Here is a 16444-nt window from a genome sequence, read left to right as displayed (position 1 = left end):
ATCCTGCACATGGATAGTAGTTTGTCTGTTCTTTTCAACTGTTTCAGTGGGTCTTGCTTTCACTCTAAACGTTGACTTCTACATAAAAATCCAATTATTATGTTTTTTGCGAAATTATATGTTCTTTTTGCCAGTATGAAGTGGCTTAGAGTGTTTATATTGATTGGGAAGAGGTTGTTTCATTTCTTTAAGGTTCTTTAAGGTTGCTTAATTTTTTTTAATAGCATTTAATATCATAGAATCAGAAGAGGAAAAGAGATTTTGGTGCTTGTGTGTCTTCCTCATCACATCCTTGGTACATGGGGCAGACAGAAATGTGAAGTCCTGCCTCATGGTGTAGAATAAAAGAGATAGGTATGTTTGTTTTATGTAGGAGCTGGAAGACCTCAAGTTAATCATATCATCATTGCAAACGAGCTTTTGTTTCCTTTCTATTTAAAAGTGTAGAACAAAGAGCTTTCCCATTCAGGTTTTGATGTACTTGTTTTGAATTTACGTGGCGTCTATGGACCAGAGGAGGCATTGGTACAACTTCCTGGAACTTATTTATATTTCAACTTGTATTTGAATTATATTTTAGAGGGACACTCACTCTATTTATGGTTGCTAGTGATACAAAACTCATCACAGCCTTTTGTGGTTACGTAACCTCACTGCTTTTATTTCTGGCTTGAGTATGTGTAGCTTCAGCTTCACCTAATTTGTAATGAAGAGCTGTTTTTCATCAAAATTCATTCTTTATTGTCACTTCATTAGTGAAATCACCATTTAATCTTCCCTTTGTTAAAGTAATCAGATTGTGCTTCTGGGGTCTTTGCTTCCAGGCATTTTTCTGTAACCATTCTGAAAATTCTTTTGTGACTCTCCTGTCCTTTATTTTGTTACTAATAATCTTGGTGAATCATGTCACAAGAAGGAGATAAAGCATCTGAGTGACAGTCACTACTTCACTAAACACAGAGGTGGACTAAGTACTGCTGTGTTAAATTCTCCTGTTTATATCTTCATAGTTTGCATTAATTATCCTGGCCAATAAGAGTTTTGATCACCAGGGAGGGTTCCCAAATAATTTTCTGGCAACATTAATTTCATAATTAATTTACTGGGCACCTGCTGTGGTTTTTTATCTATAGTTGCATGCATCCATTCCTATCTTTTACAGCAGTAGAGTGAGGTACTTTTTTAACTTTGTAGGTGATATACAGACTAGTAGAATGAAGATACTCATCTTTTTGATTTATGGTCCTTGTCTAAATTGCAGGTATTATCCTCACTTTATACCTGTGTGATTTGGGGAATCTGCTAATTTTGTGTGAATAAACACATAAAGAAGGCTCCTCCTAATAAGTCTCACTTATTAACAAACTGAAAAGAGTACAGAAAGCAAAACAAGGAATATTTTAATTGGGGAAAATAGCAACAAGGCCAAAATCAGGGAATTTCATTACTCTTATTCACAGAAGACATTGGTAGAAGGACACTGTGAATATCAATCCAGGCAGGAACAAGTACCAGTCTTCAGTGCTAATTGATTTTATCAGTGAAGCAAAACGAGCCCAACTTAATAGTTAACTGTGAGACAAGATCCTGGCAAGACCTTCTTCCCATATTAGATGACATTGTGACCCTGAATACTTGTTGGATAAATGATATAGAAAATCAGCATTGACCTTTGAGGTAGTTAAGACCCAATGTCATAGAAAAATGAGACACATGCTGCAGCTGAATTTTAGATATCATTGCTAAATGATGAGTGATAGTACCTGGTAATACAATGTGACTATTGATCCCCAAAATACTGCTTCTGTAAGTGGAAGTGAGAAGTGAAACCTGATAGAGGTGATATAGGGAAATCCTGCCATTATACTAAGACTGCAACAAAATGGACCAAATCTATAAAGAATAACACTGCTCCAATGCAGTTAATAATTTCTACATAACTTGTACAATATGTGAACAACATGGGAGTAAAAAAAAATATGATTGTCCAGAAAGATTTCAGATTTAGTCCCAGAACTGAAAGTTTAGCAACTGTATTTGAAAGTCATGTACAAACTTGTAGCTACAAAAAGAGATGCCTAGTAAGGAACTTCTGCAATTTTATGATGAGAATGGTACCTACCTCTAATGAGACCATTAAAAGCCAAAACCTTTTTCCTTAGCCTCTAACAAAAAGTAATGGTGCAATAGAGAGCATACAGTGGATGGGAACATATATACAGTCATGGAGCTTGACTTACTTAATGCCACACCACAGAAAATAGTAGTTAAGCTGTTTAACTCAGTCTGGCTTAAGTGCTGGCCAACTGGGATGATGGTTGGACATGATTATAATGTATGCTAAGACATGCTTTTCATAGAATGAGTTAAAGGTATTGGGAGTCTCAGAGCATTTTCGACAAGCTGTGAGTACATTTTATAGTCCCAGTTTTCTGTGTACAAAGCTGGAGTAGAGACTAGAACATTTTATATCCCGATCCACTGCACGTTTTAATATATCGTTGTAAAAATATTGTTGACCAGTAGTCAAAACGTGGGAATCTCGATATACCACGGGATCATCTTGTATATTAATGCATGTATGGCTTAAAAATAAGCATTATAAACTCAAACCCTTACCAAATATTCTTATGAGATGATAGCAGCTAACATTAGGCTGGTATCTCTTATCTCCATCATAAGCTCTGGGTCTTTGCTGAGGAAAGCATGATGAATGTACAGAACTGTCTGACCTGCCTGAAGGTCACTTGCTGCAGACTTTGTTAAACCAAGAAGGGAAAGAAAATCCAGAGCAAATACTTTTTATTACGGGTATTTTGTAAAATGTATAAACTAGATGTTTCTTGGAAATACTACTGGTGAAGCTGGGTTGGTCAGAAGTACGAATTTTGCAGTATTTCTAAATGAGCAAAGTTTCAGGGTAGGTAAAGTGACATCAGCACATTAAGTGCTCTCACTCCTCTTTTGCTTGACAAATTGATCTAAAACTTTTTGGCTCCTATTTTTCACCCATTATGACTTCATCTCTGCTGGGAGGATTTGACATTATACCCACATAGTAACACTGCGGACTTTTTTTTAATGTAGGTCTACCCTTAGTAGAAGAGGTTTTTGGAGGTGGAACATGAAAGACATTTATGCAGAACATGGAATAGTTGACCTTGTTTTACAAATGCTGAGAAAAAATTATGGCAATTGTGTTTATTGGATAGTTTTGTTCAGGCAGAAATCACCTTTCCCATCTATTTTCAGTCCAAAAAATCATGGAGGAGGTGACATTCAGAATAAGCTATATTTGAGCAATTAAGGTAGACCGTGTCTAGAAACATTTATCATTAGTATTTCATCTGAATTCTCCAGTATAGATAAACAGTTCTGTGCTGTATTAAATACTGTCAGCAACATCTTCTGCTCTCTGTAGAAAATCCTAAATTTTGCCTAGAGGTTATGCTAATCTTTCTGGCCATTTTAAGGAACTGTTTGTTGCATACTTACAAGTAAAAACAGAACCTCTCATGCCAGATGTTCTTTGTTGGTGTAAATCTTGGCTATGTAAGATACATTCAAACTGGTATGATATGTTCCCATTAACAGTGCTAAGGTAAATGGTGTTACAAAAATGGCAGAAATGCTAAACATGTCTGCATGGTTAGCATATGATATCTTTTATATGTATGCCAAGCTATAGAACAGACTGTAAATTAGATAAAAAACAAGCCATTAAACAGCTGCAAAATTTGAGACTGTAATTAGATCTCTGCTCAGTTTATTTCCTAGAAATTAATGGTTTAAAGGGAAACAAATGAGATGATTTGTTTTTTCTGACGAAGTGTTCATCTGACAGAGAAAAACAAAAGGGGAGGATGAGCTTTTTATATTTCTAAAATCTAGATCATGATGCTTTTCTGCATTAAAGTGTCTGAAAATCAGAGTTAAGAGATCCAAGTAGTTCAAGTTGATGCAGCTGATGCCATACATTGGGACAGGAAAGTGAGTAAACCTATAAAAATTTTTCAAAGCAATTTGACTGCATAGTAATACAAAGGAAAAGATTTGGCCATCAGTCTTCTCAAGTGAAATGAATGACAATTGCAGGTGCTTGGTGTCTGATCTAGATAGAAATTTCCCAGTGGTGCAGACCTCAGCTGAAAACATTGATTTATTAAACCTAGTGTAGTTAATAAAACCAATGATGAAGGATAAGTGGACCACACGTGGATTACTCTGCTGTGGGGACCCCAGCCTTTCCAGGCTTCTGGGCCCACAGCACAGCATACAGCTGGTAGCAAATGGGTGTAAGAAACAGCAGCAAAGCAAAAAGATAAGGGCCACAGGGAGGGAAGTTGGTTTCGTTTTAAAAATACTCACATATTGGTTTATCTGGAGAAGAAAAATGTTTCAGAATGCACTTGTTTATATAACCAACCAAAGGTTTATACCAAACTGGAACCATATGAAATGTGAAAACACAGTTCTTCCATAGTTTTTCTTCCACTTCAGGTTAGCAAATTTTACTGTCAATGATAACAGAAATCTCTGCACTGAGGCCTCTCTATTGAGAGAGGTCTGGTAGGTTCCTTAAGTGATTTTTGTAAGCTTAAAATTACTTAAAATTTAAATATTTCCTTTTAAAATAGTGACAGTGTATCTTTTAACAGCAGAGGAGAAAGAAACAGGGGCAGTCACATCTTGTGAGTTGTTTGCATGGAGTCAGCAAACTGAAGAAGTGCTCACAAGTTTCAGTTTCCTTTTGTTTAAGAACAGCCTTCATTACGTGACAGATCTTTTTCACAGACAGTCTTACTTTAAAATATGTATTTTCAACAGCCATACTTTGTGTTAGCAGTTTCCATTGTTTGCATCCTTGGTGAGAATCTGCCTTGTGATTGAAACATGTCATTGAAACTTCCAGTTAGTATTGTTTAACTGAATCTTTATCTGTTTCAGTCTATTTGAAGATTTTAGCTATTTCTTCAATTCATAGAAACATTTGCCTGTCTCCCTTTGTCTTAATCTCTTGGTCATGGAAAGAAGAGAAGGACCTGGTAATAGACACAATAGGCAAGATATGTCTTTGAAATAGAGGTGAACCAGAATATACCTTTAGCAGGTCTTAATATTTTTGGAGAAACAGGTAGATGTACTTTTTGTTCCTTTTCACCTGAGGTTTCTGGAGGATAAGGGGAAACATTGAAAGAAAAGCCAAAAAGTTCCCTGTGAAACATGCTTCATATTTTGAAGTTTGGCAGAGGAAAGCCTTTTTTCCCTGCTATACATAATAATGAGGCTGCTCCAGGATAGAATAAACCTCTCATGCTGATCTCTCATCGAGATTTTTTGCCAAGACCTGCAAACAGCTTCTTGAAGTGACCTGAAGATGTAAAATATTCTTATTGTCCCACAGGCTAATACTAGGTACTAATATGGTGCCGTCCCAGTTTCTGTCCTAATTCAATGGGATATACTGGCAATTTAGATGACAAAAGAAATCACATAGGTACATTCTTGCAGCTGTGCATTTTACTGTTTTACTGCAGTGATTTGTTCAGCAAGTTTGACTATCTAATAAACTAGTCCATGCAAAAGAAGGCATCTGTCTTCATTTCTCTTTGACATTAGTTCATTATGCATACATTAAACTTCAGGAGATTTATTAGAGAGTTACAGAGCACAGGTTAGCAGCCAAGAAATGCCTGAATTATTCCTTTTCTTTTTTTCCCCTTTTTTTTTCCCCTGTTGGCAAACTTACTTCACAGGAATAGTAAATTCTTGTGGATTTTAAATGCTTATTGACAGCTAAAGTCATCACTGTTTCTGTGATTTGGTAAATTTTAATATAAACCAGTAGCTTATTTTGCAGTTCTCTAACCCTGCTTTTCCATTGGCTTTAACTATATTTTTCTTCATCTTGAATGTTGAGTAAATTAATGATGCTTTTTTCCCAGCTTTTTTTTTCCTACTATAAACACCTGATAAAAAAATCAGTACATCCTATTTCTCAGATAGTGTTGCATATTAAATCCCACACCCTCCCAGCCATCCTTGTAACTTTAGTTTTGTATCTAATTGAAGGATACAAAAAGAATGAGTCATTGACAGATCACTTTTTAAAATATTACTAGCTATGCATTCTTTCAGTCTGTTTTTGAAGTACCATCTTCCTGAAGTCAGCGTTTCTGCATTGTGGTTTTCCATAAAGGTAGAGAGTAAGTAAACCATAGAGGTATCAGTGATCACAAAGGACAAAAGGTAAAATCTGTGGGAAGCAATCACTCGAATTTTCCATTTTTCTCATTTTTTTCATGCATATCTTATTCTTCCAAGGATTCTAATCTTCTGCACAGAGCCTCTGATAAAGCCTTTTGTCATGCTGAATCTCTCTCAGTACTACCAAGTAGAAAGATACAGTGTGTGTATCATTTGACTTTGTATGTTCTACCCAGAGGTATATGACCCCTAAAAACGTAAATATGTTCCTTAATCCAAGTACTAGGATAAGTTCTACTGGCCCATTCCTCCAAAGTTCAAATATTTGAAAATTCACCATCTGTTATTTGAAGACATGAACAATACTTTATGTAAAAAGCGGTGACACCATTACTGTATCCTTTTCTGATCCCTACTGCTTCAGTTTTGCCATGATACTAGTGATCGTAATTCTATGTCCTAAAAAGGAATTGTGATGTCTTTCATTAACTAAAATGTTAAGTTATATAGCAGCTGTAGATCATGACAGGCAATGCAAAGCATGGTTAGCAAAAATAAGTGGCAGCTCAGATGGAGAAAAGGGATTTAATGGCACTATTGCTGAAATTTACCTGATAGCCACAGGATGTTAAAACATTGGAAGGAGCTGCAAAACATATCTTAAATAGCAAAACCCTACGCTGTATAGGCAGTTCTTAATCTAAAATGGAAAGAAGATTAAGAGGTGATTTGATCAGAGGTTACAGTTCTGTATCTGCAGGGACATCCTGAATGGAATGGTCATACTATAATGAGATCTTGGTCTTGAAGGCTTTTCTATGCCCAAGTCAGATAGACATTATCTCACATGTAGATTTTCCATCACATGATGTTTGTAAAGCCACACTGGATATCTTTCTAAAAGGTAATCTTTAGCCAGAGATACTGCTATATCATGTTCCTTTCCTTGCGTCACTCAGGAGATCAGGGAGAGAATTGTTCTCAGTGGTTCCTTCCTGCCTTGAGATGCACAAATGCAATCAATCCTGTAATCAATCCTGCCTGATCCATTCTGGTAACTGTAGAAAGGAGAAAAACTGGAACAGTCAGGTTGCGCTTTTGTGAGTAGTGACACATCAGTAGTACAAAGCAACACAAATTAGCAAGAGTTCTCTTAGTCTTAATTTCTCGATAAAGGAAAGAGAGAGGAAGTTGGAGATTAATTCATCAGAATTATGGGAAGAAGTTTTATAAATCAAAATCTGTGTCAAAGCTCTGTGCTGTTCTGCACAGCAGGGTTTCTGCTAGCAAGGGAGGAGGGTTAATGAAGCCTTTATGCCATTCAGACAGAAACATAGAAAAGACTAATGTCGTGGAGCTCTGTGCTTTCTTCATCAATAGTGTTAACAGAGACATGCGGAGGTGTTCAGGGTAGCATTGCTGATGCACAAGCCATTCTTGAGTTCTAGACTTCATTGCTTATAGCATGAAGCAGAATTTTCAGTGGGAGATACTTGTTTCATGTGGGAGAGAAAAATTGGGGTAACTCTGGGCGTAAGCCTCAGCTCAGAAGTACCTTCTACTACCCATTCCCCACCCAAGCCCAAAATGCCACGGTTTGGAAGCAAAGAAGTTTGAGCTTTGGAAAGCTGTGTAATGTCTGTTGAAGAGGTGAAGGTTGAGACTATCAAGTCATTTATCATTGTGCTTGTTTTTGCCCTCCAGTGTCCTTGCTTCAGAAAGCTCCACCTCAACAGTTAGTAAGCTGCTCTGGACTTCACACGTATTGAGGAATTTGACTGCCACCACAGATCATGTGGAAGCAGAAAAATGCTTGAACTTTCTGAAACCTGGGAAGCGCCTCAAGGTAGAGCAGGTCCACGTCTGAAGACAGGAAAGTTGGTTGTTGCAAATCTTAGAACATGCAGGTAGTGATCAATGGATAGTATAGATACTCTCCTAAAGAAAGCCATCAATGAAAACACTAGAACTTTCCAGCTAGTTCAAGGAATAAATGTGCTTTAAGTAGCACGTCATTGAGCAAGTTTGTAGTTCGCATTGCATCTTTCTTCCAACCCTACTGCAAGGTGATATGTCAGGGATAAAAATAGCTTTTTTTGTAGGTAATAATGCAAGAAAAAAGGAGTTTTGTTATGATTGCACTAAATTGCATCTTCTTACGTTAATATGTTAAAGTATTCATATTTACTGAAGCTAGATGTTTTAATATTTTGTAATTTTTAAAATAATTTTTCCTCTAATTGAATTTTTTTGCTCAGGAATTATGAATAGTAATTCTGTGATATTTGACACTTAAAATGTATCTTACTTTCTAAATCCATTTTAATTAACGTGTTTTTATTGTTCTTCAACATATTTACAAGAATCCAAGTTTGTAATTTGATTCTTAAGCTCTAATAGAGGATTGTTAAACTTGGATGTTTTCAGTTTCCTCCTACACAGGTATTATGTAGTGTATTACATTCCCTCTTTATGGACATCTACATAAATTTAGAAAACAGGAAGCAAAAGAGCAAAAAAATGGCAGAAATACACCTTAAAACTAAAAATACCTCCAGATGGCATGGAAGTTATAAACATTTTCTTAGTGGCTGTGATTTTGGCCTTCCCCACCATTAGGCTCTCCTACACAGTCCAAAACTAGGTGGAATGAAAAAAAAATTGTTTTCATATATTTCTTTAGTAGTTGTATTCATTTTACTCCTCCGCAAGCCCTGTCACCAGTTATCTCAAGAAAAAGAGAGAGGGAGCAACCTGTTGTTATTATGACTGTGTTTAGCCTGATACTTTCAATCCTTGATGTCGGGGAAAAAACCAAAGTACAGAGAAAAGAATTCAGAAGTGTTCACTGGCAAAAATTCCTAATAGCCCCACTTAGAAGAATCAGATGCCATCATCTGTATTGAGATAACTTAAATTGATCTCTTTGAATGTCAAAATAATGTCATGAATCATTTTAGGCTGCTAGTACTTGGAATGTGTGGGAGGATTTTGAGTATCAACGTGTATTCTCAGTTTGCTTTCTGGCATTGTTGTGTAACTCAATGGCAAGTAAAAGCAAACAAAACAAAACAAAAAAACCCCCATGCTTGAAAACTGTCTTTCATTATGGAATTTCTGCAAGCAGGATATCCAGAGGACCAAAAAGCCTGTTGTTCCCTCACCAGCACTTGTTTGGTTTGGAAAAACATCTAGGCAAGTGGCTATCCAGCTACCGCTTTAGTCTGCATATCTACCACAGTTAGAGGGAAAAGTAAGTCCATGGCTGCAGCTGTGTAAGAAACAGAGAGGTTTCTCCAGGCTAAGTTCCAAGCAGCCTTTTTTTGCATCCTCCTATGAAGCTGTCCCTTGTAAGTTGGCTGTACAGAGATCATTCTTACCTTTTCTGTGGGAAGCTGATTCTATGTGAAAACTGATTTTACACCCTGCAATATAATTCCATGCCATGTCATTTTTTTTTCATTTTATGACAAATGTTTACTATTATTCCTGTCTGTGAGCCGTGGATTCAGACACAAGCAGAATGTTGTATCTTGAGTATGTGCCATTGGTAGCACGGCTGTGCTGCTGCTGGAGAAGTATTGGGACTGCACTGTAGGCTGTGGGATGAAAATGTTAAGCCCTGAGAAGGTAATAATGGTTTAACTCCAGTCACTGTTTCACTCCTGAAATGTAATTACTGAAGTTACTGTAGTGTACTTTGATAACTGTGTCATATATGAGGTATTTTTTCCAATACTCTTCTGCTAAGAAATTGGTGAGGTTCTTGTCATTAAGAATGAAGAGACTTTTGACTGCAACTGGCTTCTGGTTGGTGGTTATTTGATTTCAGGCTTTTGATATTTATATTAATTTCTAATCTTTTAGTTAGAAACAGAATTTCAAATGTAATGCTTATGTTTGATGTTAAATTGAAGGCCACTCCTATTGAATGCCTCAGTTGGGACTTAGTTGACTGCCAAGGTATCCATTTCTATGCCTTCAAATATGAAAAATGTTTCCAAAACCAAATAGCACAAGACGTAAGCTCTTTTTAAGCAGGAAGCCAGTGAACCCAGGTGTGAACTGTGCTTCTTTGTCCTGCAGGCCTGGTGATTTCAGTGAGTTATGTGATCATGTCCTGTATATCACAGCCTGTGATGCATCATAAAATATCATTATTTGCTTTTCTGTGTCATACCTAGGCCAGGCAGCAGATTTTTTCCAGTTTATAAGCACCAGTGGAAGATATTTGTTTTTTAGATAATATTTCTGCGGTGGCAAAGTCATCTTGTAGATGCTCTTTATAGCTCACAGGAAAAAAAAAAAAAAAGGACTGTCTCATGCCCTGTACACAATCAGAACAGCTGTTGGTATAAACTGAGTCTGTTAGAGGCAGTTTTTTGCAAGTGTCTGGGCCTTACCAACCTCCCCTGCTTTCACTGAAATGGTGCAGCATATCACCTGTACATTCATGCAGGTTAACCTGGCTGCCGACCCAGGACAACCTACATTGACAGTGTTTTAAATTTATGGTCCCATTGATAAAGGCAGTATATTGTGCCTTTTAGATGTGCTCTGCTGCTCTTCATACTAGTTTGTCTTCCACTCTGGGTTGCTGGGTTCCAAACTAGGACTGGTTTTGGGGTTGTCCCTCCACAACCTGGAGAAGATGGCACAGCATAGGTTGCGATCAACTCCGTGTTTGCAGACTCTCTGGGGGGTTTTGCCTGTTTTTAATAGAAATTTAGGTGGTTTAGAAGTTAGTGACAGCCAGTCAGGAAAAGGGCAACAAGGAATGGTGTGTTCATCATCTCTTGACATCTCTCTTGTCATACTAAGAGAAATATGCAACCCGCAGGACTTGGAAGCATGGAGTAGGTGTAATGTCTCCAGTATAACAAACTGCTATCTGTTTCTTAAGAACTGACTTTATGTGATTTTTTTATTAAGGCGTGAGATGCCTACTGGGATGAAAAGCAAAATGTTTCCGCTGCAGAATTTCTGCTGACATACAGGGGAAAATTCATTCAAGGAGAGCATTGACTGTATTTTGAAGAGATTTACCAATTACTCATTTATTAAGTATGGTTTTGGTGAGAAAATATTGATAACAGCAACTATTTTTTTACTTTTAGGTTAAGTTCCATTTATACCCTGTTCCAGCTGCACTGAATAAACTTATTCACTGGGTGGAGGATAGAAGGAAGCACTTGATCTAATTGTGTAGATTTTAGGCATTTGTTTGGATTTTAAAATGAAATTTTCACAGAAGGGACTCAGTATTTGGAAGGAAGGCAAATATTTTTCAGTTTTACTTTAATATGTAAATTAAGAAAATTGTAGTAATGTTGAAAATAAATGATAAAACTTTGGACTAAGAGTTCTCTCCATCTCTTCTGTCATCTCGTATTTAATTTTCTTTTTGAAGAAGTAAATATATTCCAGGTTCATAAATCTCATGAGAATTAATTTTCCATGCTTTTTATTCATTAAAAGATATTATTTATGTACATCAAAAAGTAGAAAATTATAGAAAGTCTGCTGATGTATGAAATACTAGAAGCTTTATTATTATACTATTATTCTTGAAGAAAAATTAGTCACAGTGTTTCTTGGATTTTACCTACCTACAAGTTGTTCCATGTATTCATATTCTCACAATAAGTTTTACCCAGTCTTGAATTTGAGCATCAGCTTATCTTTGAAGCTTTTTTGTGCTACATTGACTGTCCCTGTAGTTTGCCAGATTGCAGGGCAGGTCATAGTATTACTACACCAGCTGACCTGGCTGCAAGTCAGGCACACACAATCATGATATTACAACAGAAAGCCTAAGAGAAGCATCTGGACCAGGAATTTAGAAAACAGTGGCAGTGTAATGTTTTCTTTAGAATTCAGTTGCAACATGTGCTTCACCTAACAGAATTGGAGATCTAAAGGAAGCTCTTTGGAGCAGAACCTTTGTTTTTTGTCTTATGTCTGTCTGTGTGTGCAAGTATGTGTGTGTGAACAAGTATGCATCTTTGCACTCCAGTATTCAGCACCCGTATGATCCCCATACTGAAGGTGGGTGGATGCCAGAAAAGCTGTAGGGTGACTGATGCAACATGGACAGGTGTGTGCCTGGGATTGCCCCTGCAGCAGCAGGAAGCAGTGGAAGTCCTGGGGCAGTCCTGAAACCCTCCCCAGTCCAAGGGAAGGCAGGTCCCAGTGTGAGCTTGTAAATTATAAGAAATCTGGAAATAACTTCTTTGCTTTCCTTTCTAATGCTAGCTATGCTAATATTATTAGCAGTATGGGAGTACATGTAGGAAAGAACACACTCTAGAGACTTCTAACTAATTAGGAGTTTGCTGGTTGGCATAAGTAATGAATTATGAGTGAGGTGATACATGAAGTAGTTAGATTTTTAACCCATGAAGAGTAACATAACATTGTCTTAACTAGAAAATAGAGACTGGCCTTGATGCAGTTGTGTGTCAGATTGGTAATGAAGTCCCAGGGTTGTTCTGATATTGGGCATTTCAATAATACTCCAGTGGGATTAGTCTATAATAATAATGCCAAGGCAATGCAGATGAGTAAACATGTAATATATAGTATTATAAGAACAGTAATCGTGTGTGATTTAAGAAAGCAAAGATGAAAGCCAGAGAGACAGGGGTATCAAATGGACCTGGTTCAGAGCACTTATAAGCAAAACCAGCTTAGGTGGTTTAATTTCTTCCTGATATGATTATGTACAACAAAAGCTACAAAATCCTTCAGAGCAACAAACCTAATGAAACTACTGTGCACGCCTAGATGACCTTATCTGTCAGTTCACAGTGAGCCTTTCACACCACACCTCCCTTGCAGTGTTAGTGTGTCTTTCCTTCCTGCCTACCAAGGAAAAGCATCTAGAAATCACTGTTCTGTTGCCAGAGGTATATAGGAATTTGTCAGAATGGTGAGCAGGAAGGAGCCTGGTCATCACTTTCCATGTCAGTAGTTGAAGGGAACTGTAAAACTGTTAGCCAGCTTAAAATACTGCATGGATCATCTGTTCCACATGTCACTTCAGGCAGCAGAGTATTTCCAAGAATTGGATTGAAAACTCAGAACCTATATAAAAGATCAAAGCACATTAGAATATTATACTACAACAAAAGATTAGACATGTGCAGTGTATTGCTGGTGTCCCATATACACATTCTGGCAAAATATTCATTAAAAAAAAAAATCTTAGATGGTTCCTGAGAACCAGCTTGCACTATTGGAAGGTACAAAGGAAGGATTCCATCTGGAAGATAGGGTGAAAGGGGAATTCTCCTTTTGACCCTAGATCTCACAGTTGAGTAAACCCTGAATAAACATGTCACTCACTAGCAAAGCTTGTCAGATTGCATCATGGGTGCAAATATACAGTAATTTTTGGTTTCAGTAAGTACTGTGTCTAACTCTTGTGATCCGTATGAATACTTACAAGTTTTTATAAAACTGAAAGCAGCATTTTGGCCTCTCTACAGCTATGCAACATGTCTACATGTTCAGATGCAGGTAATCACATCTGCTCTTTCTGAACTGTCAAAAAGGCCAGATGTGAGCAAACATTGTGGAAGCTCAGCAGCTTCCAAATGGTACCCAAATGGTGGTTTGATGTCAGCTAAGTTGAAGAATGCACCAGGTAGCTATGTTACTGTCTGCTTCTGACAACCCGTACTGCTGACTGAATACACTGCAGAATTTTGTCTTAATAGAAGCTTTATATGCACAGAAGAATTCTTGCCCAAGCACTTAGATCACGCTGTATAATGATAAAAATGTGAATAACTGAAGTGGGATCATCATCAGCTAGAATGGAAATGGCCTGTCAGCCACCTGGAAAGGAGCAGGAACATTGCATGGGATGATTCTACATTGGAAAAAGAGTAGTTACAGGACTGTCCATCAGGACTGGAGGCTCTTCTGAATGCTTTCCTCTGTCTGCCAGCATTTCCTTAAATGCAGAGGTAATGGTGGTTAGGTTTGGCAATTCTTGGTCTGAGCCGTGGTTCTTCATATAAAAGTGAAAATGTATTAAGTCATCTTGTCAGTCATGCGGGGAGATCTTGGAAGAGCCTTGCTGGTGTTTGTATAGTGCTACTTCTAGATCATCTTACTGAAGAACATTTGAATATATACAAGAAACTTGCTTGTTTTTTGGATGACTTTTAATCTTTAAATCTTATGCTGGCACACCAAGCTTCTAGTGCAGTGCAGACATACTGTTTACTTACAGTGCATATATGATGTTTGTAACTGACCAATTCATCTGAAAGCTGCATACTGATACTGAAAAGGACCACAAAGAATTTTAATGGATCTTTAGGATTTCATGCATTTTTCCAGAATACCTGGGCAGCTGGTGGTTTTAATGGGTATCTTCTGATTGAAAACAGTGGACATGAGGTATGACTGCCTCATGGCTTTCCAAATAGTTGCAGTCCTGCTGGAACTGTGCATAGGTAGATTATCTTGTCCATCCTTGTCCAATAAAGCCATCTCTTTTTGAAAGTTTGAGGCTTTTTATTGCAGGTGACCGGCATTTGTTGATGTCTGTGGGACTAACTTAGCATTTTCCAATTATGCTAAATGGAGAAACTGCAGAAGAGGATGTCTCAGACAGCATGTGAGGGAAATTTTATATATACTTACGACTATGAAAGCCCTTCACTTACTTTATACCTGTTCTGCAGAGATTGCAAAGAGTTACAGTGGAGCTATATTTGTGTAAGAATAAGGAATAAAACTGTTAAGATCTGATGTATCTCTGTCTGGATTCTTGCTATGTTCAATCGTTTTTATTAACGCTGACACCTACTAGTGGCCTCAAAGTGAGTCTGAATCTAAAATTATAGTTTTGTTATATTGTTGCATCTTTTACCCTTCTGTTTATTCAGTTGAAGTATTTTATAAAACACAGGTCAGAGGGAGAGAGCAGAAAATGAGAAAAGATAGCTTTTTTAAAATGCAAAACAAGTGCCTTAGTTATAAGTGTTGCCAGACTTTGCATTTATTGGCTCTGTATAGTATACTAGCATATTGGTGTAGTTTTTAATACCCTTTTACAGAACATATGTCTCAAAATTTGTGTCTGTATTCAGAGGTTTGTGCACAGTACTTGTGAATTGTGACATAAAGAATCTCCAGATGTACGTGGTATTTCTTATTAACACAGAATGACTTTCTAGGGAAGTAGATGACATATTAGAAAGGCAACATCTGTGCTATTACTTAAATCTTAATAATGTCAATATTTTTTTTTCAACAGAGGAATTCAAGGGCTCAACAATAGTTGAATTAATGAAAAAAGAAGGCACCACCCTAGGGCTTACAGTATCGGGTGGTATTGACAAGGATGGGAAACCAAGAGTATCTAACCTTCGTCAAGGAGGAATTGCTGCTAGGTAACCACATCTCAAGCCACAAAATACTTTATAAGATGTGATTGCTTCAGAAATATGTACCACATCAGAAAGGTCACTAAAAAATATGTGACTGGATGCATCTATAATGGCAGCCCATCACACTGGAGAACCTCATAGGGAAATGGCAACAGCTGGTCCTCCTCTTTGCTCAAGGCTACTTTGATGAAAACTAGAAATGCCAATGAGATATTTGAAAGTCATCACAAGACTAATGAGATTTATTCTAAATTATATATGTTTTATTTCTCTATTTTTTTGTCCGTGAACAGAAATTTGAGAGAAGTAGCATAACATGCTGCAGGGAAAAATTAAAATGGAAAAACTAGGGGTAGTTCTACCTTAATTTAATTTTTTTAACTGTTTGTCAGCTGGTTTTAAGATTAAAAAGACTCTGAATTCATAGCTTTCTTGGTTACCACTACAGTGGAAAGAAAAAAGCTGTTCTTCATGAGTGAGACAAGTCAATATTTCTTACCACCACTAAACAGTAATTTGAAGGATTTAGTTTGGTCCAGCAGATCTGTCATTAACAAAAGGAATATCTACTTTTTTCTAGGAGTGACCAGCTGGATGTAGGGGACTACATCAAATCTGTGAATGGAATCAACCTGACCAAATTTCGCCACGATGAGATCATCAGCCTGCTCAAGAATGTTGGTGAAAGGGTTGTGTTAGAAGTGGAGTATGAACTGCCTCCAGTCTGTAAGTAATCGCAGAGCAAACTGAAACCTATGCAGAATAGCAGATGCTGTCAGCAGTGAGATAGCCATGGTTGATGACAGTCATTTTGGTAATGATTGGGTTTT

At 37.2% G+C, this 16444-nt stretch overlaps 1 protein-coding gene across 11 annotated transcripts in view; it reads left to right on the top strand.

Moving 5' to 3' along the window:
* GRIP1 (glutamate receptor interacting protein 1) overlaps positions 1-16444 on the top strand; it is a 323131-nt gene that overhangs the window by 227451 nt on the left and 79236 nt on the right. For all 11 annotated transcript variants that reach the window (XR_007630088.1, XM_050325337.1, XM_050325342.1 and 8 more), the window contains 2 exons: positions 15482-15617; positions 16195-16340. Coding sequence is in view for 10 of the 11 variants with exons in the window: in XM_050325337.1 (XP_050181294.1) it covers positions 15482-15617; positions 16195-16340 (282 nt within the window). In the remaining variant the exon portion in view is untranslated. The remainder of the gene's footprint in view (positions 1-15481; positions 15618-16194; positions 16341-16444) is intronic.

This window comes from Myiozetetes cayanensis, unplaced genomic scaffold (genome assembly GCF_022539395.1).
Source record: "Myiozetetes cayanensis isolate MyiCay16 unplaced genomic scaffold, myiCay2020 scf3, whole genome shotgun sequence".
NCBI lineage: Eukaryota > Metazoa > Chordata > Aves > Passeriformes > Tyrannidae > Myiozetetes > Myiozetetes cayanensis.
The sequence above is the reverse complement of the archived record's forward strand: the minus strand, read 5'-3'. Positions and strand labels throughout refer to the sequence as shown.